The sequence below is a fragment of the Vulpes vulpes genome, chromosome 11 (assembly GCF_048418805.1).
Source record: "Vulpes vulpes isolate BD-2025 chromosome 11, VulVul3, whole genome shotgun sequence".
Classification (NCBI taxonomy): Eukaryota; Metazoa; Chordata; class Mammalia; order Carnivora; family Canidae; genus Vulpes; species Vulpes vulpes.
The window spans coordinates 83874209-83902043 of NC_132790.1; the positions used below are offsets into that span (position 1 = coordinate 83874209).

Sequence of the window (27835 nt, forward strand, 5' to 3'; positions counted from 1 at the left end):
CCTTCTAACAATGGCTCCCTGCCACTCTTAACAGATTCACTCAGCATAGTTGATTTTAAAGGTGCTGATTCACTGCCGACTGATTCTGCTTTTTTTTTTAAGACGGTAGAAAGTAAGTGGTAGATGATAAATATGTGTTCACGGAGACTGTCATAGTTTATGCAAATTGATAGGTCCACTGCTTCAGAGATTAGAAAAGCTCTTTCCTGGAAAGGGAAGTGTAGATTATAAATGGTGAAAGACTCTTACATTCCAGCAAGTTCTTAGCTGCCAGCCGACATATTCATCACAGTGTGCCAGAATAGATTTTAAAACGCTACAACATAAATTGCTCTGCTCCAAATCAGGCATCATTGCCTTCTCACAAGCCAAATCAACCTGCTTGTTTGAAAACTGCCAAATAAGGCTTTCTTTCAACCTCAGTTAACTTTTTCCTTTCCTGGTATCTATGGTTCATTAGAGTCTACAAAGTTATAAACAGCAACTAAGTATAGAGAAGCCGGGCTTCTCCCCTTGATTTTACCTACACGGCAACAGGCACAGTTGCTTTCAGGCTGATAGCATGAGAAATGTTCACCCTAGCTCTAACCAAATTGATTACTCCTTTCTCTATTCTCCTTTTCTACTCCTTTCCCCTTTCTAGTTTTTGTTTTTATTTAGTTCTTTCCTTTTTCCCATTCTTTGTTCCTCCGAGAGCTAGCTGTTGATTCTTAGCAGCTCTCACAAAGCTGATAACCCCCGATACTTCACTAACTTTCTGCCCTAGAACTGTTGGCTGAGTCTCCAGCTCAGACTTCGGCTAAGCCTCCTGTTTGGTGCATTTCGTCCATTTCTCCTTCCTACCTCTCTCCCCATCCCAACAAATCTGTCTTCTTACCTCACTTCATCTCCATGTCTCTTAGCTATAATTTTCTCCTCTTCTATAACCCAGACTGGCAAGCCCAGCAAAATCTTCAAGTCTCTCTTTTATTCTCTTGTATCTCATCTTAGCCCAACTCTTTTCTGGCTCCTTTGCTTCTCCCAGACTGGCTACTCTGGAATCCAGTATTCACTGGCTTTCCTAGTTCAACTAAGCAGACTTCATCCCTAGCCCAGCCTGCTATAACCCAGGCTGCAGCCTGGCTCAGCCCTATTAGAGCAGCCTTGACATACACCCTCTTGGGCAGCTTCTGCTTTTCAGTTCAGAATAAGGATTCTTTCTCACCGAAGTTTTCCTCTTTTAAGCTTAAGTTACCTAACATGCTGAAGAGCTTATCATTCAGCCTATGTACCCCAAATCTCTTCTAGCCTGGAATGGGTAAGCTGCCGTGCAGTTCTGGTGCTCTTGTGCATTTATTAGCATTACAGGGAATTACTCTTACAGAGGATGTTACCTCATTGACCTGTCATCAGCAAAGTACAGTGATGATGGTAGATTTGGACTTATTCTTTCACATTCCTCCCTTGATTTTTCTAAGCAAGTAGATGAATTTGTGAGATGGTTAGCAAGGTTGGGAGGTGCAGTCCATAAGCCACAGAAATAAAAGCTAGCTGTTTCTACAGTGATACAGAATTGACCCCTATCTAAGGCTGGACTATCAGGGTCAGAGCACCAATACCAGATTCCAGAGTACAACAAACTTGCCATTCCTCAGTCTCTCAGCGTAAATTATTTTTCCTCAAGAACAAGATGCCTATGGGTAGAGTGAAATACATCATATCCCACTAATTTTTGAGCCGAGATGTTTCTTACTGGTCAATAATGTGAAACGAAAAGGGCAGAACTCATCCCCAGCACCCACCTAAATAACATTTTTAGGGTAAATACCTGAGTTTCTACCTGAAATCATGTCTACAAATCACAAGAGGAAAACTCAAGTTTATAGCCAATTTAAAAGTCTATTCTAAAATTATAACAGGGAAAAAAAAATTATAACAGGGTTGCTGGCAGAGATGGGGGTAGGGATGGGCTAAATGTGGGATGGATATTAAGGAGGGCAGTTACTGTGATGAGCACTGGGCATTACATATAAATGATGAATCACTAAATTCTACTCCTGAAACTAATGTTACATTATATGTTAAGTAATTATTTAGTTTTAAATAAAGATTTGTAACATTATAAAAAATAAAATTGTATCTTTTGACTCCAAAAAATCTAAAACATGGAAGGTAATCACTTCTAGCTTATAAATGAAAAGTACTAAGTAATTAAGCAATCATATTTAACACAGAGTTTAATAAAATATCAGAGTATTTCTGAATATTCAGATGATGACTTTAGGTGTTTTTAAATAAATGGAGATACTACCCTTATTTCATAAAGCTATGTCTAATATATTAACGTTTATTGCTTTTTTTTTTTTTAAGATTTATTTATTCATGAGAGACACAGTGAGAGAGAATGGCAGAGACATAGGCAGAGGGGGAAGCAGGCTCCTTTCAGGGAGCCGGATGTGGGACTTGATACCAGATCCTGGGATCATGCCCTGAGCCGAAGGCAGATGCTCAACCACTAAGGCACCCAGGCATCCTCTCATTTTATTGCTCTTAAGAGAATTCAAAGTATGGCTTATTCTAGCCACCAAAACATTTTGAGAATGGAAAAAATGGTAACACCAATATTTTTTTGGTCTTTTATATTCTAAATACTCAATGCCAACCTTTCAGTAAATACTCTTATTCCATTCATTCAGTCTGATTTTATTGCCACTTCCTTATTTCTTCCTTGCTGGATGGTTCAGGATCAGCTTCAAATGACAAGGAGATATGAAAAATGAGGTTCATGAGCTTTTCTATTTTTAGATTAAAAATTCTTCAATAACATAACACAAATGAAAGTTCTCTCAACCCAAGAACTTTGCAGAGATGTTGATTCCTTTCCCAGGTGAATCCTTACTGGGTTGTTTTGTTCTGACAATTCTGGGCCAGCATGGGGCCAACATAGACTACAGGGGCAGTCCACACCAGGATGGATTCCTAAGAGATCTGGAACCAGTGTCCCCAGCACAGAGAGTCAGAATTGCAGCTGAGTGATAAAGATAACAGTCTGAGGACCATCTCAAAAGTGAAATCAGGACAGAAATAGGAGAATGAACAGCAGAACCTGTGAGAACTAACAAGATGGGACAAATTTCAAGGAACAGTTGTAGAATGCAGTTCAGGACTGAGGTTTTTTTTGTACTATCACTATTTATTAAATGTGTTTTATGTGCCAAGAACATAAATATAAATGAGAACTCTCTTGCCTTCATGGAACTCACAGGCCACAAAGGAGATTCTGACTTTGGCATGTTCCCTTTAGATGGTGCCTGGACTTGAAGGAGTGGACATGGCAGGTTAAAGGAGTCACCTTAGGCTGTGCACAAACCGGAAAACTTGGGATTTTTTTTTTAAATTTTTATTTATTCTTCAATTTCTCAATTCCAGGAGTTTAAACATAAATCTCCTCCAAAGACCCCTTCGCAGAAACATGGTGGGTCTCATCCAATCAGTTGAAGGCCTTAATAGAAAAGAGTAATATCTGCTGAGAAGAAGGGAATTCAGACTATTTGAACTTGAACTACAAACAATCTTCCCCAGGTTTTCAGCCTGATGGCCTACCCTGAAGATATTGGTCTTGTCAGGCACCAGAATCACGTGAATTAATTTCTTAAAAAAAAACTCTATATATGTATACCTCACTTATTGCACATTGCTTTAGTATGCTTCACAGTGTTTTTTGTTTTTTATAAATTGAGGTTTGCAGCAACCCTGTATCTATTGGTGTCATTTTCCATACAATATTTGCTCACTTCATGTCTGTGTCACATTTTGGTGATTTTCACAATATCTCATTTTCATTATTGATATATTTGTTATGGTGATCTGCGATCAGTGATCTTTGATGTTACTATTGCAACTGTCTCGGGGTTCTATGAACTGTGTCCACACAAGATGGCAAACGTAATCAGTAAATGTTGTTTGGCTTCTGACTGCTCCATTGACTAGTTGTTCCCCCCTCTTTTTCTCCTCAGGCCCCCCTATTCCCCGAGATACAACATTAAAATTAGGCTAACTAATGACCCTACAGTGGCCTGTAAGTGTTCATGTGAAAGGAAGAGTCACATGTCTTTTACTTAAAGGCTGTGAGTGATTAAGCTTAATGAGGAAGGCATGTTGAAAGCCAAAGTAGACTGTAAGCTAGGCCCCCTGTGCCAAAAAGTTAGCAGAGTGGTGAATGTAGAGGAAAAGTTCTTGAAGGAAATTAAAAGAGCTACTCCAATGAACACACAATGATAACAAGGCAAGACAGCCTTATTGAAGGAGAAAAAAAGAGGGAGGACTAGGTCATTCTGGGCAAATAGAATAATGTGAAAAAACCCTAGCATGTATTGAGCACTTGATAGGTGCCAGATACTAAGTGTTTTGTGTGTACTAACAGATTTATTTATTTATTTACTTACTTATTTGAGAGAGAGAGAGAGAGAGAGAGAGAGAGCGCGAGCGCGTGCATGTGAGCAGGGGCAGATGGAGAGGAGAGGCAGAGAATCTCAAGCAGACTCTGTCCTGAGTGCAAAGCCTGATGCAGGGCTTGATCCTATGACTCTAGATCATGACCCAAGCTGAAACCAAGAGTCAGACACCCAACTGACTGAGCCACCCAGGCTCTCCCATATTAACTGATTTAATATTCTCATTCTACCCTACCAGGTAATAATATCATTATTGCAATTTTCAGAAGAGGAAATAAGTGAAGAAGTTACATAAGCTGCCCAAGGTCACATATTTATTAAGTTCTGTAGCTAAGATTCAAATCCAGGCAGTCTGGCTTCAGTATCCATTTTATTTTGTTTTAAATGTCCAACCCTATGCTTCTCTCTCTTCTTTAGTCATGCGGCAGTGCATGTATTCATTAAATCTTGAAGCCAGAAAGGCCCTTAGATAATCCATCAGGTGGTTCTTGTACATGAAAATTACATATTAGGATTACTAGAGAGGTTTTATTTTAGATATTTTATTTATTTATTCATGAGAGACACACACAGAGAGAGGCAGAGACATAGACAGAGGGAAAAAGCAGACTCCCTGCAGGGAGCTCAATGTGGGATCCCTGGACCTGGGATCACACCCTGAGCTAAAGACAGATGCTCAACCACTGAGCCACCCAGGCGTCCCTACTAGGGAGGTTTTAAAAAATGCTAGTGCTTGGGGTGCTTTTCCTAAAACTTAAGACTTGTGGTAAAATATGCATAACACAAAAATTACCATATTTGCCTTAAGTGTATAATTCAATGTCATTAATTACATTCACAGTGTTGTATGACATCACTATGATTTCCAAACCATTTTCCTTACCCCAAACAGAAATAATTCCCCATTTCCCCTCCTCCCAGCACCTGGTAACTTCTAATCTATTTCCTCTTTTTATGAACTTCCCTATTCTAAATACGCATTTAAGTGGATTATACAATAGCTATCTTTTTGTGTCTGGCTTAATTAGCATACTTTCTTTAAGATATGTTCGGGTTACAGTATATATTAGAACTTCATTCCTTTTTATGGCTGAATAATATTTGTATGAATATACTACATTTTCTTTATTCATTCATCTCTTGGGGCACATTAGTTGTCCTCCCCTACTCCCAATCCTTGCCCACCAAACATGCTGGAGGAACCACAACTTTTTTTTTTTTTTTTAGAGACGGGGTGGATGGGCACGCACGGGTGGCAGGGGGAGATAAAGAGACAGGGAGAGGGGCAGAGGGAGAGAGAGAATCCCAAGCAGGCTCTGTACCCAGTATAGAGCACAATGCAGGGTTTATCTCACAACTCTGAGATCATGACCTGAGCCTGAACTGAAATCAAGAGTTGGATGCTTAACTGACTGAGCCACCCAGGCACCCCAGGAGCCACTACTTTTTTAAAACTAGTATTGTCACACACAAAGAGAGTTAAATGACAAGAGGAGGCAGAAGCTGAGTATCAAGTGGCACAGAGAAAAGGCTCAGAGGAGTGAAAATGTGTACAATTAGCTTGGATGGCAGGAAGCCAGGTTTTAGGGTGAGATTCTCAGTGGCCGGAGTGGTCATGCGATTGAGATTTTTTTTAAAAAAAGATTTTATTTATTCATATGAGAGAGAGAGAGAGAGAGAGCACAAAGCAGAGAGAGAAGCAGGCTCCATGCAGGAAGCCCGATGTGGGACTCGATCTTGGGATTCCAGGATCATGCCCTGGGCCAAAGGCAGGCACTCAACCGCTGAGCCACCCAGGTGTCCCGAGATTTTTCTCCTCCTTTCCATACAGATATTTTATCATCATCACCCCTATTATTTGTCAGAGAACTTATGATTTCAGGAAAGTGAAAATAGTCTTGTCTATTCTGAGGGCAGAATGTGATTCTGGGAGTGATGAGGCTTCATTTAAGGCAACAAAATAAGTATTTTTCACGAGATCATTTACATGAATAAGTGGTAGCTACTCCTGGGCTAGAATGTCAGACAGGGCTCCTGTGGGGGATAGGAGTAAAGTTAAGAAGGTAAGGTAGGGAAAGAGGGAGGGGATTGTGAAGAGGAAAAGAGAGGAAAAGTAAGGAGGAGAGACTCATTTTGGGTGCTGTGTGACAAAGTTCTAGACAACCCCCTGGGACAAATTCAACAATAGAACCTACTGAGCTGCTCCACATCTCCTACCTGGTGCCCTTCACATAGAATGTGTTCAGTAATGTCTACCAAATTAGTTTCCTCAAGTGAGTACCTTCTTTTACCTCCTTTTATCTTTTGATTCAAAGTGAGGGAGGCCATTAGTTTTCTCCAAATTTTTAATGCTCCACCCCTCCCCAATGCTCCCCTACTGCTAAACTTTCTAAGGTTTCACTTTCTCTCAAAGCTGGGTTGAGCCATGTTTAGTGCTTAGCACATTATCTGTGAGATGTAAATATCAATATGTCTGGCTATTGGGGATCCCTGGTGGCTCAGGGGATTGGCGCCTGCCTTTGGCCCAGGGCGTGATCCTGGAGACCCAGGATCGAGTTCTGCATCAGTCTCCCTGCATGGAGCCTGCTTCTCCCTCTGCCTGTGTCTCTGCCTTTCTCTCTCTTTCTGTGTGTCTTTCATGAATAAATAAAATCTTAAAAAAATATATGTCTGGCTATTGAAACTTCCATCTTCCCTTCTGTTTTCACTGAATTTTAGAGCCATTCATTTTGCCTTTCTTTATTCTATTTGATTTCCCATTCTTGCTTTTTTATCCTATTTGATTGTTTCTGTTTGCTGAAAATATTGTCATGATGTCTGGCTAAATCAAGGTCTTCTTTGTCTTCCTAGTCTCTCTCTGATAGCTTATTGCAAAGATGCTTTAATCTAAATGTTACAAAAGGGGTCATAATTATTTGCCTTATTATTTTTTTTCCTAAGAGAGATGTGGTGGACTGTTGTTTGTCAAGCAATAATCTGATGCAGTATGAGTGATATTTTTATTGAAAGTTCTACCATTACATGTGGTATATATGTCCTAAGTAATACATCTGAGTTGGAATGATTCTGTCTAGAATTTGCCTTGAAATTTAATTTTATATTTTTATAGAAGTAATATTCAATTGGCTTACCATAGGAGACTACTAGGCTGCATGTCTCTTCTTTTATTATTTATTCTTCTGTTGAATTTGCCTACGAGGAGTTCCTATATAATCTGAGTATTTGATTGAACTTTTGTACCATTAACATTACTTATAGCCCCTACTTTACATCTTCATAAACTGTTCAGATTCATTATTTATTAACTTGGTTCATTTTGATTATTTACCACCCACATGCAACATTCTGATTATCACACCTTCTAAGAAAGACAAACATTCAACTCTTCATGATAAATTCTTCACTTCCTAAGTATGCCTGATTTAAGAAAGGGCATGTCCTTTACTTTCTACTCTGTTTTTTCTCCCTTATTATAAATGTTCTCATCTTTCAAGCTCTATTAGTTTACTTAAGCATTTTCTGGTTTGAGAGGTGGGAGCTCAGAAGCACGTTCTTTTTTCCCTAGAGCAGTGTACCTTTATGCAAGGATACAGACTCAAAGAGTATTTTTTTTTTTTAATCAGAGTATTGAAGTACAAGCAAACTTAAATACTTCCTCTATCTTCCTGATCTTTAATTGTTGCAGTGGGGAAGAAATAAGAATCCCTACTCAAAGAGGAGTGTTAAGGGGTATGTCAGCCAGGGTTGAGCCTAAGGATGGGTAGAATCATGCAGATAGTCTTTTTAATTTTTTTTAACTGGAGTTCTATTTGCCAACCTATAGCATATCACCCAGTGCTCATCCCATCAAGTGCCCATCACCCCGCCCACCTCCCCTTCCACTACGCCTTGTTCATGTTCCAGAGTAGGAGTCTCTCCTGTTCTGTCACCCTCATTGATATTTCCCACTCATTTTCTCTCCTTTCCCCTTTGTTCCCTTTCACTATTTTTTATATTCCCCAAATGAATGAAACCATATAATGTTTGTCCTTCTCTGATTGACTTACTTCACTCATAACACCCTCTGATTCCATCCACGTTGAAGCAAATGGTGGGTTATTCATCATTTCTAATGACTGAGTAATATTCCATTGTATACATAGACCACATTTTCTTTATCCTTTTATCTTTCGATGGGCACCGAGGCTCCTTCCACAGTTTGGCTATTGTGGACATTGCTGCTATAAACTTTGGGGTACAGGTGTCCCGGCATTTCACTGCATCTGTATCTTTGGGATAAATCCCCAGTAGTGCAATTGCTGGGTTGTAGGGTAGCTCTATTGTTAGCTCTTTGAGGAACCTCCACACGGTTTTCCAGAGTGCATGCTGATAGTCTTTGGGGCCTCAGAATATGGGCCCCTTTTCATCAACTTGGAGTGAAGAGTGGCTTCTCTCAACAGGTCTCAGGAGGTGTATTATTTAATAGCACAGAACCTGTGCAGTCCTGATGTCTCATGATATCCTGGAAAGGTGGTTGTTTGTGTCCTCCCTTTTAGGTGATCAGTTAGGTATAATCTTTCCATTTTTACTCAGGGACAACACTGTCCAAGCAAATTGGGGTATTAAGGTATCTTAGGGCTAGACTGCTCAGGTATAATGTAGTAACCTATCAGTGCTTTATAAATATTTATTTAAAAGCCAATTTTATTCATAGGTTTTAAGTATCACATTAGTACTTACAGTTAAGCCACTATATTATAATCAAGTTGTAGTAGCTAGATTTTTAGCTAAGACATTTTTTTAAAAAAAGATTTTATTTATTTACTTGAGAGAGACAGGCAGAGAGCACCAGCAGGGGGGCAGGACAGAGGGAAAGGGACCAGCTGACTCCTTAATAAGTGGGGAGCCTGACACCGGCCTCAATCCCAGGACCCTGAGATCATGACCTAAGCTGAAGTCAGAAGCCTAACAGCCTGAGCCACCCAGCTGCCCCTATAGCTAGGACTTGTTACCACTACAGGGATCATTCTGGTAACTAACGAAACTCCCACTGTCAAGTAACATTTGCTTTAGGTACCATAAAGGAATTGTCCCAAGAATTCCTACCTAGACAGTAGGGATGTCAGTGTTAATTTTCATAACTGTAGGAGAGAGCTGATTGTGGGCCTTATGATGGAGAATGTAACTTAAGAAACATTGCCTCTTTTGGATAAAAATATTGGTTTCAGGCTTGCCACACTGAATTATCCCCATTGTTCAAGCAGACATCAAATTGTGTATCCTTTTAATCCATTTGTGTTGAGCATTTCAGGTTGATACATTTGTAGCCAGGCAGGCTGGTCCTCTGGTCCTATTGTTTCATATTCTCTCTACTCAGCTGAGTTGTTCTACACAACTGAAACATACACCTCTGCCTTGGAGGGCACTTTCTCACATAAATCTTTGTCAGAGGAGCTTGGAGTGATGAGATTAGTTCAGACCCTTTGTCTCTGGGAGGAAGGAGAAGTAGAGTTGGCACATGGTCAGAACGAATAACTTTGAACAGGTGATAGAAAGTTGTGATCACTGAACTGCAGTGTCTTACATGGGAGATATCAAAATAGTAGAAGTGTGAAATCATTAAAAAAGACATTGATTTTGAAGAGGGTTGAATCAAAAGATCCCAATAATTACCCTCTAAAACTCTATATCTTAAAATAAATATAATTATTACTCTAGTTGGCAGAGCCAGAATCCAAAACCAACATTCCTGACTTCTAAATTTCTTTTGTTGTTGTTAAATATTTTATTTATTTACTCTTGAGAGACACACAGAGAGAGAGAGAGAGGCAGAGGGAGATGCAGGCTCCCTGTGGGAAGCCTGATGTGGGACTCAATCCGAGGACCCCAGGATCACGATCTGAGCCAGAGGCAGATGCTCAACCACTGAGCCACCCAGGCACCCCTGACTTCTAAATTTCTTATCTCTAGAAAATATTTTTTCTTCTCCTCTTTACTTGATAAATTGTTACATATGCATAAAGTTAATTCAGGTATTCTTTTCACAGGGAAACTTGCTAAGACTGCCTCATATTTGGGTTAGATGTTCTTTGTAAGTGCTCCAGCAGCTCCTTGAACTTCATGTAGCTTGCATTATTAACTTCCTAAAATATTACATTTGACTTTACTTGTTTCTTCCATAGTCTGTGAGTTCTATGAGTGCAGAGACCACTCCTGTTTTATCTTCATATTTATAGAGCCTAGCATGGTACTGGGCTTGTGATACCTCATAATTCTTTGAAATGAACACATGTTGACTTAAATGTGCAAAAATATAGGAACTAGTCAGGATTTCAGGTTCTGTTTAATAAGTGTATTCATGAAATCTGAAATTAAATGAAAACTAGAGAGACTGAAGAAGATTTTTATGTATCTCTTTAGTATAACATGGTTTTGGGATCAGTGGGACACAATATAATATTAATAATGTTGAGAAATACCTGGAATATGTCTATCATAGACTAATCCATTGACAGAAAAAAACCAAAAATTACACAGTGCAAATAATAATTTAAAGTATGCAGTTGGAGGGGCACCTGGGTGGCTTAGTGGTTGAGTGTCTGCCTTCGGCTCAGCTCATGATGATGGGGTCCTGGGATCAAGGCGCACATCAGGCTCCCCACAGGGACTGCCTCTGTGTGTCTCTTATGAATAAATAAAATCTAAGAATAAAGTATGCAGTTGGACTAGGATTAAATACACTAATGTATGCATAACAGGATGTAGAATAAAGCTTTTCTCTTACTTTGGAATTAGCATCCATGATCCTAAAATGGAGAGTAAAATGTTCCTCTCCCTCACCCTCCCTACCTTTTTATTAAGTAGGCTCTATGCTGATTGTGGAACCCAATGTGGTACTTGGACTCACAACCCTGAGATCAAGACCTGAGTAGAGATTAAGAGTTGAACAGTTAGCCATTTGAGCCACCCAGATGCCCCAAAATGTTCCACTTTCAAAAGTCCATCAATTAAGGCCAGATGCAAGAGGCTTTTAACTTTCACTGAGATCACTATTCCTTCCCATTCCTTAGAATACTGGGGAGGTCAGTGGGGTGTTCCAATTATCTACTGCAGGTAACAAATCACTCCAAAGCTGAGTAGCTTAAAACAATAATCATTTTATTGTCTATCATAGTTTCTGTAGATCAGGAATTTGGAAAAGACTCAGCAGGGAGATTCTGACTCAGTGTCTCTTATATACTTGAAGTCACATGAGTGGCTACAGTTGGAACAGCAGGGGGCTGGAGCAGCTGGAGGGGGCATGCCCAGGCATTTTTTTTCTCCTAATGTATCTGAGGACCATGGGCTAGTTTGAGCTTCCTCATACCTTGGACTCAGAGCAGTCAGACGGCTTATCTGTTGGCTCAGAGCTCCAAGCACAAGTATTGCAACTAGGAAGGCATAGCTATGTTACTTTTTATGACCCAGCCTCAGATGTCACAATGTCACTTCTTCCATACTCTATTGGTTAAAACTGTTACAAAAGACAACCTATTTTTAATGGTATGGGACATAGACTCCACCTCTCTATTTAATAATGTCAAATTCACATTTAAGAAAATCCCAAACACGTAGTATGGGAGATACTGGATTTGTGGTTCTCTTTGGAAAATACAATCTCTTCACAGGGGTCATGTTATCTGTTATGGGTCTTTGGTTTAAGAAAAATGTCAGGGCATCCCTGGGTGGCTCAGCAGTTTAGTGCCTGCATGGAGCCTGCTTCTCCCTCTGCCTGTGTCTCTGCCCCTCTCTCTCTCTGTGTGTCTATCATAAATAAATAAATAAATAAATCTTAAAAAAAAAAAAAAGAATTTACCTTAAAAAAAAAAATAAGAAAAATGTCATACTTTTTCCTTATGGGAAAAGGGAGGGGCAAGTCCTCCCTTATAGCTGAGTGTGAAGGTTACCAGATCATTATGTGCAATGATTGAGTGTGCCTTCTCATTCTCCATTTGGAAATCTGTTTAGACAGCACATTTTAATTTGCCCTTTGCTTGCTTAAATAAAGAAAAATACAATTGGAGAGAAGGGGGCAGTGGCAAATTGTTTGTACACTCACTGGAGTGATAAGGATATGTGAGTTTCCTGGGGCCAAGTGGATACTATTGGTGCCTGCCCAAGAGAGCTGTCTACCAGGCAAGAGGACCAAGCTGCAAAAATCTGTGGGCCATAAGCCCTAGGGCAGAAGGCACTCTTACATCAGTGATTTATGCATTGGGGAGGCCTTACAAAATTTACCCAAGATAGCCTGCATTTGGATATGTACAACCTAGAGAGTATCAGTGATCTATCAGAGTTAACAGAGAAACAAAGACAATAATCAAGGAGTGAATTCCAGTGTTATCAGAGTCAGGGTTCAACCTAAGACCCAGAACCAGTAAGAGATTTATTACAAGAAATTGGCTAATATAATTGTGGGGGCTGAATAAATGAGTCTGAAGTCTTTAAGGCAGGCAGTTAGGAAGAGAAGATTCAAGAGCATGTTGGAACCCCATGAGCACAGGCAGAAGCTTGTTGCCCACAGGCAGTAAGGAAAAGATCATGAGTAGGCTGGAACACCAACCAAGGGCAACTGTTTGGAATTTCCAATCCCAAGAAAAGCCTATGCCCTCTTTTAAAGGGCTCAATCAGGTCAGGTCCATACAAAATAGAGTTCCTTTTGATTAACTTTAAATCAACTGATTAGAGGCTTTTTTTTTTTTTTTTAAGAGACAGAAAGGTTGCATGTGAATGGTGGTGGGGCAGGGGTGTGGGGCAGAGGTAACAGCAGAGTCTTATGCAGCCTCCAGCATATGGGGCTTGATCTCAGGACTCTGAAATCATGAGTTGAGCCAAAAATGAGAGTTGGAGGCTTAACAAACTAAGCTACCCAAGTGCCTCTGATTAGGGACTTTTATCACATCTGCAAAATACCACCATAGCAACACCTGGATTAGTGTTTGATTAAATAACTAGGGAATGTCATTCAGCTCAGCCAAGTTTATACATCAAAAAGCTATCATACAACAGCAGCCATTATAAAACGTGTCTGTTTCCTTTTCCTTTCTCCCTGTGCCAAAAACTGGAGGAGCTAGAGCCTAAAATAGGGAGATGAAGGAGGGATCCCAGAGGCAGATTGCATTGGCTTGTGCAGACTCCAAAGGGAGGGAATGAGAGGAGTAAAATGGCAGACCACATCCTCTCCCTATCCATGTCCCTAGAGCTACAAATCTGGCCTGCGATAGGGAAGGGGAAAGCTTTGAATGGATAGAAGACAAAATTTTAACAATAGATAGCACATGAGAAGTTATGGGTTCTTTTTTTCTTTTTTAAGATTTTATTTTTTTGTTCATGAGAGACACAGAAAGAAGGCAGAGACATAGGGCAGAGGGAGAAGCAGAGGGAGCCCAATGTGAGACTGAGCCCAAGGCAGATGCTCAACTGCTGAGCCACCCAGGTGTCCTGAGAAGTTATGTATTCTAACAGAGATGTCAGCAAGACACTTGCTGACTAGCAGAAAGGAGATTTTAACATAGCAAATTTGGGTACAACCCACTGAGTTGAGACAACTAAATAATAAAATGATTAGATTATAAAAATTAGGGGAACTACTGCAGATGTTAGACAAAGAAGGAAAAAAAATGAGGCTATAGAGTGGCCAGGGAAGGCTTCTTTCTCAAGGGCAAAATTTGGACTGGCCCTTCTTAAAAGATGAGCAATGTTTAGAAAGTTGGAGTAGAAAAAACTAGTGAGAATAAAGACGGAGAAATGACATGTACATGTGGGGAGTGACGTCAGGGAGGGCACTGGACTGATCACAGCCAAATATTAAGGAGCCAAATATTGAAAGGGGCTAGATGTGAGGCAGAGTCTGGAGAGCCAGGCACGAGAGCTGACATTCAGTGAGGTTGCAAGGAGGAAATCACTATAAATTCTTAAATTGGGAAAGCTTAAGGGAAGTTTTTGTTTTGTTTTGAATCTTTTGAAAACAGATTAAATAATAATATAGATAATATATATCTATATATTCCTATATAGGAATAATATATTATATATTATATTATAAATAATATATTAATTATAATATAATTATATATTATATAATAATCATATATAATTATTATATAATATATAATTATATTATAATATATTATTATATAATAATATTCCTATATAGGAATAATATAGACAGACTTTATGGCAGAAGGATTGGGGCTAGTTAGGATGCTGTTGCAATATTCTAGATAGGAATTCACAATAAGAAAGGAAAAATCTGAGAAATATCTCAAAGACAAGAACAGTAAGACTGATGACCAAATGAAAATGTGACAGCAGAAAAGACAATTCAGAGTATTCCATGGTTTCTAGCTTGGGGAACTAGAGAAATGAAGGTATTGCAAACATAAATGAAGAGGTTAGGGAAGGCAAATCTATTTGGGAGACCAAGACTATTTAATCTGGGATTATTGAAGCTGAAGTCAAATTTGATACAAATTGGAAGAAAAGAGTATCAATTAGCTTCATAGTAATATTCAGGAAGGACTGCAAGTAGGAGGTCCAGGCTAGGAAAATGAAGAACTTGAGGCACAGGCAGTGTTTTTTTAAATGGCTTTTTCCAACTGAAGATGGTGTCATTTAGCAGAGAAAAGAGTAAAGAGGAATGAAACAGTTGGCTACCCAGCTGGTGTCAAAGAACAAAATAGGATTTTATTTGTAGACCATGGTTTAAGATCCTAGAACTGGTGAGTTTTTGGCAAGGATGGGGGTATGTCATAAGGAGGAAAAAATAAAAAATAAAAAGGTTTACTCTTTTTTTTTTTTTTTAATGGGAGGAATCATTGGGAAGAAAGAGGAAATTGTTCTTAGAAAAAAAGAAAGAGAACACACAGGAAAGATAACTGAATGAACAAATACAAGTTTTGGAGAAAGAATAACAGTGTAGAAGACAACTAGTGTTTTAAGAAAGGTCAAAGGTGAAAGGATGCTGGATTCTTGTTACCATTTACTGAGGTTCTTTATATGTATCATCTCATTTAATCCATACAACAAAGCTTTTTTCTCACTTAACAAAATGTCATGGACATCTTTCTGTGTCAATAAAGATTTGCATCGTCATTTTTAATGGATATATAGCATAGTATTCCATTGTATGGAATTGTGGTAAGCTACAATGAACCCTTCTATTCATACATTTTTTCTACACTTTTTTGTATGCTCTTTTTCTTAGCAGATGAACACCTTGTTTTAGTTTGCAATTTATTTTTTTCAATATCGTGATTCAAAAATAAAAATACAAAAATGTATATAGTACAAATGTTTTCTTCCATTCTTGTTCCCTATTCCACCCTTACTTTGTATCTTTCCATAATTCCTTTATGTTATATAAGCATATACAAATACATATTATTTTTTCCTTTTTTAAACACATAAGTGATCATATCTTTAGGATAAAATCTCAAGTGATATTGCTGAATTAAAGGGTAATTTCAGTTAAAATCTTAATTTTTCTAATTTTGGTCTATCTATATACCTGAACATGTATGGTTTGGTATTATTGTATGGAGAGTCCAGAATAAATATTTAAAAGACTATACTTTGTACAATAAAGCTAATTGTGATATTATACAGACTTTGGACTTATTCATTTAAAATTCATAATATAAACAAAGGAACACAGTGAAAAGGAAAGTTCTTATCTAAGTTATTTACTTTTCTGTGTTTTTCTTATTGGATGAGTAGAGAAACATAGGAATGAAAAGATGGAAAAATATGAGTTGTTGGTGGTGTAAAGATAAGAAACAGAGCTGAATGAGACACAAAGAATAAGCTGAATGAGGGGCAATTTCATTGGGCCTCCTACATCTGATAAGGCATATTGCTAGATCTCTTCTTATTCCTTTTTTTAAAACTACTATTACAACCTCTATGTGATTAGAATAGAAATTAAAACTAAATTTCAACTGAATGAATATGTACATTTGTCTTTTTTTTTTTTCTTAAATAGAATTGATTATCTGAAGAAATGGATACTTCTCCCTCCAAAAAATATCCGGTTAAAAAACGGGTGAAAATACATCCCAACACGGTGATGGTGAAATATACTTCTCATTATCCCCAGCCTGGGGATGATGGATATGAAGAAATCAATGAAGACTATGGAAATTTTATGGAAGAAAATCCAAAGAAAGGCCTGCTGAGTGAAATGAAAAGAAAAGGAAGAACTTTCTTTGGAACCATGGACACTCGACCTCCACCAACAGAAGACCCAATGACCAATGATATTGGACAATTCCAGAGCTTTGCAGAAAAAAATATTTTTCAATCCAGAAAAATGTGGATAGTGCTGTTTGGATCTGCTTTGGCTCATGGATGTGTAGCTCTTATCACTAGGCTTGTTTCTGATCGTTCTAAAGTTCCATCTTTAGAGTTGATTTTTATCCGTTCTGTCTTGCAGGTCTTATCTGTGTTAGTTGTGTGTTACTACCAGGAGGCCCCCTTTGGACCCAGTGGATACAGATTACGACTCTTCTTTTATGGTGTATGCAATGTCATCTCTATCACCTGTGCTTATACATCATTTTCAATAGTTCCTCCCAGCAATGGGACCACTATGTGGAGAGCTACAACCACAGTTTTCAGTGCCATTTTGGCTTTTTTACTTGTAGATGAGAAAATGGCATATGTTGACATGGCTACAGTTGTTTGCAGCATCTTAGGTGTTTGTCTTGTCATGATCCCCAACATTGCTGATGAAGACAATTCTTTATTAAATGCCTGGAAAGAAGCCTTTGGGTACACTATGACAGTGATGGCTGGACTGACCACTGCTCTTTCTATGATAGTGTACAGATCTATTAAAGAAAAGATCAGCATGTGGACTGCACTGTTTACCTTTGGTTGGACTGGGACAATCTGGGGAATATCTACTATGTTTGTTCTTCAAGAACCCATCATCCCATTAGATGGAGAAACCTGGAGCTATCTCATTGCCATATGCGTCTGTTCCACTGCAGCATTCTTAGGAGTTTACTATGCCTTGGACAAATTCCATCCAGCTTTGGTCAGCACAGTACAACACCTAGAGATTGTAGTAGCTATGGTCTTGCAGCTTCTAGTGTTACACATATTTCCTAGTGTCTATGATGTTTTTGGAGGGGTAATTATTATGATTAGTGTTTTTGTCCTTGCTGGTTATAAACTTTATTGGAGGAATTTAAGAAGGCAGGATTATCAGGAAATACTAGACTCTCCCATTAAATGAATGCTAGATTATCTTGTTAACATTTAGTTATTAATAGGTACACTGCCATTTTAATGTTTACCTATAAATGTCTTGTGTTGTATAATTGACAGAGTGCTATATAATATATAATTATGCAGATGTAGAAATTTGTTCTACTCTAATATGTTAAAAAACAAATATTAAATATGTGAAACATGATGAAACTGTGTTTTTATTGTAAATAACGAAAGGTAACTGTGGTAGGAGAAATGTTAACTTTCATCACTAAAGAATATAATACTTGAGGAAATGACCTCTTTCAGATGGGACTCCTGTGGCCCTAAACAAATGTTCATCCCAGTGTTCTACAAATGTTTAATAAGAATTCTTCAATATTCAAAAATCTTCATTGGTGAAAAGTACATGATAAGGTGAAATGCTTAATACCTAGCCCTGTTTTGTCACCCACTTACATTAGAAACTAGAGGTGACTGGGTTGGGTAAGGGAGCTTGAGTTGAAGCAAGGAAGAGGGAACAAAGGAAAACAGCTGTTTTTTCAATGACCGTAGTGGTTGTCCTACTTTCAAACAGGCAATTGGTCTTCCCTTTGCTATGGCTACATTAGGTAATGTGTAGGAAATGGAAGTCAGGGGAGAAGACTGGATTCTTGACAGCTCTACTTGGTCTATGGCACGTTGTTCATGATGTTGGGAAACTTAATGTTGGGGCAGGGTCTGTTTATCCTTAGTTTTACAGAGCTTTTCCAAAACTGCCCTTGTTTATGATTTTGCAGCAAGTACACGTGTGAGCTATATAGTAAAGGTACTCCTTACCCCTGGAAAAAGACACTAACAGGAATCACAGTATAACAGAAAACTGATACAACATGGTAACTTGAAATTCTTTTCAAAAGGGCATAAAAACCAGTAAAACCATATAAAGTAGCATTGATTTGGATCTAATTTGGGCAATTTTTACTAGTTTAGTACCACAAATATTGATTATGGTTATTAAGCTATTGTTGTTGTTATTGAGCTATTGTAGCTCCAAATTCACTCTTCTATACTTTCTTCTGTGATGCTATGGTTCAGACCCCGCAAACTACATTTTTCCTATGCTGGCTGGTCTCCTACTACATTCTACCAAAAAAGGGCATTAGAGGGAGACTGGAAGACAGAGAAGGAGGGAAAGGATTTTGTCCTTTCCATTTTTTGCAGTTTCTGTCACTGTTACCCCAGCAATAAGCAACAATAGCCCTTTGGTCCAGCAGCAGTAACTGATACCAGCCTTGAGCTTCTTTTGGCAGTCCTCTATCCCCTAACCAGCCTCATCATGGCCCTCTCAGTAGGAGGACCAGCTAAACAGCATCCTTTCTGGGATCTGAGCGATAGCTCAGCTGGGTCATTCTTCTGAGCTTCTGAGACTTTATAGTCCAACCTTGACCTCTCTTTTTCACTTACCCTAACGGTGGTAGCTGCTCCGTACAGTTACCACCTCTGGGCTACTACAGTGTTCCCTTTTTGCTTTTTTAGTCTATCAATACCCAATACTAGAATCTTTCTGTTGTAATATCTTGTGGTTTTTGGTTTCTGTCATCTTGACTAATATGTCTCTAAACCTTCCCCCAAAGAGCCCATAGTCATTAGTAGGGTATCTGTGCTTTTGGGAAGAAGTTAATATTTAGATTTTCCAGGAATTACCAGACACCAGCTCTCAATTATCTAAATTGAAGAAATTATACAAATTGAAACACAGAAAGCAAAATATTTGAAAAAAAAATATGAACAGAGTCTGTAATGATCTGTACTAGCAACCAAGAAGTCTAGCATAAGTGTAAATGTAGTCTCAGAGGAGGGGAGAAAGGAAAAGGGGCATAAAAAAATATTCGAAGAAATGTTGGCCAAAAGATTTCTAAATTTGATAAAAGGAAACTACAATATCAATCAGCAGTCCACAGATCCAGGGAAATAAGTGAACCCCAAGCAGCATAAATACAAAGAAAACCACACCTATAAACATAGTACAACTGCTGATAAAGAAAACTTTAAAAGCAGCAAGAAAAAACACATATGACATATAAGAAAACAGTAAGACTTAACAGCTAGCTTCTCATCAGAAACATTGGAAGCCAAAAAATTACAGAATGACATCTTAAAGTGCTGAAAAAACCCCTTGATGGCTTCTTACTGCCTATAGGATAAAGGATAAAGTCCTTAACTTCTATAAGCTGCTATTGCTTACATTTCTAATCATCATCTGCTCTAGCAATATTGTGTAATAAACCTTTTTAATTGTGTAATACTATTTTAAATGCAGGCCCCTCTATGTGGAAAACCTATCTCTTCTTTGCTTACTTATTTGCCTGACTAGCCTGACCACACAACTCCCCCTGTGATTTACTATCCCCCTGTATATATCTATATAGCTGTATTAACTATATTAATAATAAATATATTTAAATCTCATTTTCTGACACTGGATTGAGCTCCTTTCAGTTAAGACTGAACTTTAGACCTATTATAGTGCCTACCACAGAGTGGACTCAATAAATTTTTGTTGAATTAATTCCCATAAAGGCATAACAGTACTTAATCCAGAAATTAAATTTAGTTACCACTGATTTTTATACTTCATAGTCAAGCTTGTGATTAGTTACTTCTTGTTGATTAGTAAGTAGGGCTTTTTTGTTGTTGCCCTGAACAGTTCTACCTGGCAGTGATGCTAAACCAGATCATTCTTTAATCATTTCTAACTATAAGCTATCAAGTTTCCTAGGAAAGATTGGAGACTCCTTTTCCCCATTTCATATCTTCCCAAATCCTTTCCTTTGGGATTAATGAAATGAGCTGCCTGCGTGTGTTTATCCTAGACAGATTAGCTATCCCTATCCAAAGCCCCATTTCCAGTCCATAGGTTGTAAGTTTTGGTCTAAATATTATTGTCACCCGATTCTGGCTTAGTCTCTGGTCCACTCAGCACTAATTAGCAGGGTTTGAGTACTAATTAATTTGGTTTGAGTTCTATTAAAAGAAAGGAAGAAGAAGCCATGTGTTTATTTATGTTTGGAAGTTGGGGAGACAGGGTGTATAAAAGGAAGTCTCTGGGACAACTCCCACCCCATAAAAACATGTACTCCATTCCTTCTAAGTCACTATCCTGCAATTTCATACATGACTTTTGCATACTACCCTTCTACCCAATGTTTTGTTTCATTGCTATTTTTTATCTTCAATTACTTCTCCTTTTCATATTTTTGAGCCTTTTTTTTTTTTTTTTTTAAGATTTCCTGGTAAGAATGAGTGATGAGGAAACTTAAAGAAGGAAAACTAAAAAGAAAAAAAAAAAGTTTATCGGGAACTAAAAACCCATTTAAAAGAAAACTCTTTCCCTTATTTCTTCTATTGCATAAGTAGGTGGCACACAGTAGTCAAGAGAGCTAGATCAAAATCTTGTGAAGGGTCTGTTCAGACCACTGGTCCATTCAAAATACATACTCCCTTACAAAATAAAATTTAAACTTATGACTTCAGCATATTTTTCTGGGTTTATTTTCCCCACTTAAGGCAGTGGTATGGGCTACCTGATGGCAAGAACCACTTTCCCTGTCATATTCATATTAATACTCTCTAAACTATTACATGTTAAATATGTTAGTAGAATTGAACTGAAGCCAGGTTTTGCTAACAGTTTGTTGTGTGATTTTGGAGAAACCATTTTCACCTCTGGACAATCATTTCTCCAGCTTAAAAAAAAAAAAGAATATAATAGCATCTCAATCAACAAACTTTATAAGATGTATCAACAAATAAAACTACTGTATTAGCTTGAGCTGCCAATAACAAAATACCAACAACAGAAATTTAATTTCTCCTGATAATGGAAGTTGAAGTCCCATATCAGCGTGCCAGCGTGGTCAATTACATGCGAGAGCTCTCTTCCAGGTTTCTCACTGTCCTTTAGGATTAGGGCCTCACCCTTACCTCAGCTGATCTTAAGTACCTCCTAAAGGCCGTATCTTCAAATACAGTCACATTAGGGGTCAGAGCTTCAGCATGTGAATTTTGGGAGGGGACAAACTCAGTTCATAGCAGTTCAAGGTAAAATATGCAAAGGTATTTAGACCCTTAGAGTAAATTTGAAGTTCACTTAACATTATTCGCTTTGGATGCTAATAATAGGATGCAGACATAGGGCCCAGAGTTTCGTGGTTTACTTGGCCAGAGTTAACTTGAAGCCGGGAGGGGGTCCTAGGTGATTTGTGCTTGACCTTGTGATCCCAAATAATGGCAACCAAACCACATTCATCAGCACTGAAATGAATAATATCGAAGTTAAAAGCAAAAAAAGTGTGAATCCTTGGGACTTCCAGTCAGGGTCAGGGTTAGAGAAGGGAAAGGAAGATGTATTAACGCCTTAAAACGATATTTACCAAACACCTATTATGTAGGTAGTGGGGGAAAAATAATACTGACATGGTTCCTGACTTGAGGAATTTACCATCTAGGTAGGGGGGCGTACAAACTCAACAGCTCGTTTGGGGAAAACACCTCCGCTCCAGGAAAGGGATCTAACTCAGCCGGCTTTCCTGACGAGGGGACGCCTAAGGGGAGCGGAGCCACAGAGATGGTTCAGGAGGAGGAGGCAGGTCGCGGTAAGGGGCTGTGGTACTAGCGCGGGGAGAACCCACTTCTGGATGACCCGGCAGGTGGCTGGGGCTGGGCCGCTAAGAACGCGGGCGGGCACACTTGGCACCGCAGGTCATTGTCCTCCTCACAGCACGGCTACCGCAGCCGAGACTGGAAGCTATCCACGCACCCAGGCACTTGGAAGGCCCCCAGGCTCAGCTTATTCCGGGCTGTGGCTCAAATTAACCACACATCTTACATTTTTTTCTCTCAGGTTCCCATTTCCAGGCCTTTTGGTTTGTTTTTCGTTTTCTCCCCCTGTCCGTAAAAACCTTCCGTCGGCAAGAACCTCTTCGAGTGCAGAAACCAAGAGGAAGCTCCCAGAACAGCTGCGGCTGAACCAGGGAGGCGGCAATGTCTGCCGTGGAGTCTCTACTGTGCGCTGGGAGGAAGGCCCAAAGCAACCGGCTAGAGCTGCCGGAGAGACAGAAACCACCACAGCGAGGGTCAGACCAGGCGCTTCCCAGCCTCTCGCTCGCTCTCCGCAAACCGCCTCAGCTTGCTCCACGCCCAGCCCAGCCCAGCCCAGCCCAGCCCAGCGCTTGATTGACAGGCGGAGCCGCCCAATCCGAGCGCGGCGCAGACAGCTCTAGCTTCAGGGATAGGAGGGCAGGGAGCAAGTGAACCAATCGGATTGTGCCGGGAGGGGGTTTCCTGCCCGCACGGGTCCGCCCACGGCCTCCCGGCCAGTCGGCGTCGGAGCCCCGCCCGCCCGCCGCGCGCGTCCCGCCCCTCTCCTGAGAGCTACGCGGCGGCGGAGCGGAGGCCTCGTGCCGTAACGGCCATCGCGGCGGCCGCGGCGGTCTCCCTGTCCCCTCCTCAGGTGAGCTGGGGCCGCACGGGCCCGGCAGAGGGGAGGTGAGACGCTCCTGCCGGGAGGCAGACGCACAGGCAGCTTTTCGTCTCCCGGTGCGTCCACACAGCCTGCTACTGGCTGCGTCGCTTCTTCCTCTTCTCCGGTGAAGTTAGCCCCCCGGGCGCCGTCTGCCGGCCCAGAGCTGAGCCGGAGGGGGCGGGGAGGCCGCTCGGCCGGGCCTGGGCGTTTGCATCGTGGCTCCGCGCGACCCTCTGGCCGGTGCCCCGGGCGGCGCGGCCCCAGGCCTCGCTCTGGCGGGCCGCTCCTGCGGGGCTGGGAGGTCGAGTGCGCGGCGCTCGAGCTCCCCTGCTTTTCCTCCCTAAAAAAGTCCTGTCGCCTGTTGTGGCGTAATCCGAGGCCGGGAAGGTAGGGACGTGGTAGAGGAGGGAAGGGGTGCGCTCACTTCCAGCTCTGCTGGAGGGGAGGGAGCCGCAACCAGTGCTGAGGGTGGACATCCTTGGGATGTGCCCTGTGCCCCTCCCCCCACCCCCCAGCAGTTTCTCTCATTCTCGGGAAATCTGGGTTATTTTAATCGTAGGGACCTGCTGTAGTGTTTCGTACGTTTGCTTGTTGCTTCGGCTGTGAGCTTTTGACTTAAGTAGAATATATCTGGTAAAAAAAAAAAAAATTATCTCAATAGTTGGTTTTGTGACTTTTTTTTTTTTTTTAGGTGTTTCCATAAAAAGTTAAATTTGCCTTTCGAAGCTCGGGAAGCTGGATTTTGTTTAGGGCTGAGAACTGGAACATCATAGGCGCTCAGTTAAGGTCGAACGGATGAGCTGGTCACCTAAAAATAATTCTACCCCTTAGATTTGGTAAGGAAACATAAGAGTTAGGGAAGAATGAAGTTGAGAATTTCTCGAATCCTGTCTGGAGTGGTGAGCAAAGAAGCTCGGTGTCTGGTCAAAACGGGTAAACGTTGCAAGAGGTATTCATTTTTTAAAAGTCTTACTTTGGTAGATTTATGAAAAACCAGCCTTACCATTTACTAAGCACCTGGAGAGTACTATTCCTAAAATCTCAATCTTCAGCGAGGTCACAAAGTAAATGAGGGAAATTATCCAAGAAGAAGGTTTTGTTTGTTTGAGAACTGTCAGTTAATATTCGGTTCTTAAATAGGCTCTCTTCCACAATTTGATAGTATCTCAAGAAATATGCATTGGTTGGTTGATAGTAAGTTTCATTCCATCTTGATCATAGACTCTGGAATTTTCTTTTTTGGGAAAATTGTGATCTGGAGAAATTAGCTATAATATCTGCAGACATTCGCAGAGTGCTCAAGACTCAGCTGTGTTTGTTCACATATTAAACTTTAAATTGTTCGCTTTATTTTTCTACACATTATCTTTTAGTCCAGATTTTACTACTAGTGCTTTCAGGTCCATGTAAATAACATTAAAAGCATACACAAAATGTTTTGTTAGATACTGAATGGTACTTTATACCCTCTGGGTTTTTTTTTCTTTTGGACCTTTGAGAATTTTCTTGCCAAAAAGGTCAAGGTAGATTTAATGTGATTATTGTTATAAATCACTTGTCAGGAAGACTTTAATAAATAGAGTATACAGTCCATTTTTTTGAATCATAGTGTCATAGTTTAATAACTTTTACTATTTACTTACCTTTATAATATGGAAAAATACCAAATATTTTCTACATCAGAAGACTAAATGATTAGTTATTTAGTCGATGAGTAAAATTGGAGGAAACTCATGAAATCACTAAGCATTTGACAAATTCTTCATAAATACTTGAGTGTGCTGTTTTAGGAAGACAACTGATATTTATTTATTTAAAAAGTTTGTTTAGAGAGAGTGCTGGCCTGCACACATGGGTGAGGGAGAGGGAAGGGTATAGGGAGAGGGGGAAAAGAGAAAATCTCAAGCAGATTCCCTACTGAGCACAGAGCAAGATTGGGGCTGGATCTCATGACTCTGAGTTCTTTTTTTTTTCCATAAATGACCCTGAGTTCTTGACCTGAGCTGACACCAAGAGTGGTCACTCAGTTGACGGAGCCAGGGCACCTAAGGAAGACAGCTGATATTTAAAGATTATTTAATTAAAGCAATAATTCTATCTGGATGATCCTCATTTTACTGATTCCATAGGCTGACTTTGTTTTAGTAGTATTACCCTTGGAGGTACCCAGACACAAACCTTGATTTTTGTCTTTGACATCCTGTATCCACAAAGCATTGGCTAATTTTTGTCAGCAAGTTTTTGGAAATTTTTTTGAGATACTTTTCCACTAGATTGTAATTGGATTTTCTGCCTACCTTTTCTCCCTACTTAGTATGTCCTGCCTTCCGTCTTCATCTTAAAATCACATTTCCCCATCTGCCTCACTGTGAAACCAGCGGTAGCGCCCTCTTATCTACAGAATATACTTCAGAATTCCTACTCTTCTAATGGTCTGCTAAAAACTTTGTTTCTTATGACCACACTATTTCTCTATGGGAGCTGTCCATTCTAAACCAATCTCTCATTCTCATTTAGACTTTGTGTTTTTCTACTTATGCATCTGTTGAGAATTTGATTGCCTCTTGGTAGCCTGCCTATTCTTTAAAAGAAATCTCCTCGCACACACAAACCCTCTCCCTGCCCCAAATTACCAAAGTAGCAAATGAAGTCATTTTATCGAGGTTTCATTTTTGGTCCTGAATTCAGTGCAGCCTTCCAGATCTTTCTGTTTTGTGTATTGTTGCTTTCCTTTGAACCCATAGCCCTTACTGTTTCATCATTCCTTTGGTTTTTTTTAAGCTTATGTGGGCTTGTGTCATTATATTATGGAACAATGCTTTGGGAACTTTAGAATTACAACTTTTCGTTTTATAGGTAAGGAAAATGAAATCCATATAGAATAACTACTCTGAAATTCACACATCTAATGATAGTGGGCAGACCTGGAATTAAAACCTTGATTTCCTAACTTAAGGTCTGTGTATTCTTTAAAAAAACTTTTTTTAATGTGTATTTCTTAGGAAGCTATACTACTTTTCATCTCTTGCAACGCAGTTTTGTATTGTTTGGTTCACATTACTTTGCATTTTTGTGTCTATGCCTTCTATAGATTCAAAACTTTTTTTTTTTTTTTTAGATTCAAAACTTCTATGTAAGGGCAGTGGGATCTTCATGACTTGGATTGTTTAAATCATTAAAACTGATTTAAAGTCTTTTTCTATGGTTGTTAGATGCATTAAAAAAACATTTACAAAAATAATATTGTCCTCTCTATAGTTGAGACTGATTCATTAAAAAGTAAATGGAAAAAAAAGTAAATGGATCTCTTAGAATTTTTACTACTGGAGTTTTTGTTTGAATCTCTTGATTTAAAGAGTGAATATTTGGGTGCTTTCAAAATAGACGTGAAAATTGCAGTGGTTTGGAGGAAGCTGGTAGGGTTTATCACATAACTAAATTTAATCATCTAGCTAAATGTTCTTTTTCTCTTTTAGGTTCTTAGAACAGCAACACTTTTTTACATTTTGCCACTTTGTCCTCTTGTTCATCTGTCAGAAACCCGATTATTGAGCAATCTGTTTGTTGAGCAAAATATTCTGAAAACATTTGTTCCATTTCAGGAGTCAGAGAGCTTTTATATATTTGCTCTTGACATTTTTTTTTTCTTAACTCTTAAGTTTCTGTTACTAGCAGCAAGCAGCATAGGGTTGCCTTCCGCCCCCCCCCCCCCCCCCCCCTTTTCTGTAGCAAGAGTTGGCTATGTAGGTATCAGGTGAAATATTTCTGGAAGGAATGTTTTTTTTACTCTTTTGGCTTTAAACAGATTGGAAGCTCTTTTTTTTTTTTTTTGGTTGTTTATAATGACTTGGTTTTTGTTTAAATAAATCTAAAATAAACTGTGGAAACACTTTTTTTTTGAAATTGTATTTAAGTACTGCTGAAATGGACATAAGTATGGTATGAATAATTTCTGCTTTTGTTGAAACCGACCAATTGAATAAAGCAATGAGAATAGGTTTTTAAAAAACAGATGCATCTGAAAAGCTTTTTTGTTGTTTTTTTAAGACTCAGCCTTCCAAAAATTTCAGTATGTACTTATATCGTGTTGTATTTAGATCAACATAGATAATTGATATAACAAAGAATTTAATATGCCCATATTTTTTGAGCATTCCAGCAAAACAAAAATTTATATTTACTACAAAAACATTCTATTAATTAAACAAGACATTGGAGATTTTTCCTTAGAAATTCTTGATTACTTCCGGGTACTACATGTTCTTGTATAACTTTTTTTTTTTTTTTTTTTTAAGATTTTAATTTATTTGAGAGAGACAGAGATAGTGAGAGCATGAGCAGGGAGGAGAGGGAGAAACTGCAGGGAGCAGGACTGGGAGCTCCATCCCAGGACTCCTGAATCATGACCTGAGCCAAAGGTGTGCACTTAACTGACTGGCATGCACTTAACTGACTGAGCCACCTGGATGCCCCAACATTTTTTATTTTTAGAAACGTTTAGAATACTTTGTGTACAGACCCTTCTCCCTAGAACTCTGCTGCCCTGGAAGTCAGTTACTTGAATTTTCCTATCCACCCCCCCCCCCCATTTATTTTCCATTATTTTTTTTCTTTTAAAGATTTTTTTAAGATTTTATTTATTCATGAGAGGCACAGAGAGAGA

General features: G+C 39.3%; 2 protein-coding genes across 28 annotated transcripts in view; both read left to right on the plus strand.

Annotated features, from left to right (window-relative positions):
- Window positions 1-17871, plus strand: part of SLC35G2 (solute carrier family 35 member G2) — a 36326-nt gene extending 18455 nt beyond the window's left edge. For all 5 annotated transcript variants that reach the window (XM_026015499.2, XM_026015501.2, XM_026015502.2 and 2 more), the window contains exon 2: window positions 16435-17871. In XM_026015499.2, the coding sequence (XP_025871284.1) occupies window positions 16453-17691 (1239 nt within the window). In that variant the 5' untranslated portion in view covers window positions 16435-16452 and the 3' untranslated portion in view covers window positions 17692-17871. The remainder of the gene's footprint in view (window positions 1-16434) is intronic.
- Window positions 17872-22997: 5126 nt separating this feature from the next.
- Window positions 22998-27835, plus strand: part of NCK1 (NCK adaptor protein 1) — an 81291-nt gene continuing 76453 nt past the window's right edge. For 3 of the 23 annotated variants that reach the window (XM_072726922.1, XM_072726932.1, XM_072726941.1), the window contains exon 1: window positions 23077-23160. The gene's annotated coding sequence lies outside the window, so the exon portion shown is untranslated. Of the gene's footprint in view, window positions 23560-23863; window positions 24122-27835 lie in introns of all 23 variants that reach the window. The other 20 variants (XM_072726928.1, XM_072726937.1, XM_072726931.1 and 17 more) reach the window with 18 other exon arrangements.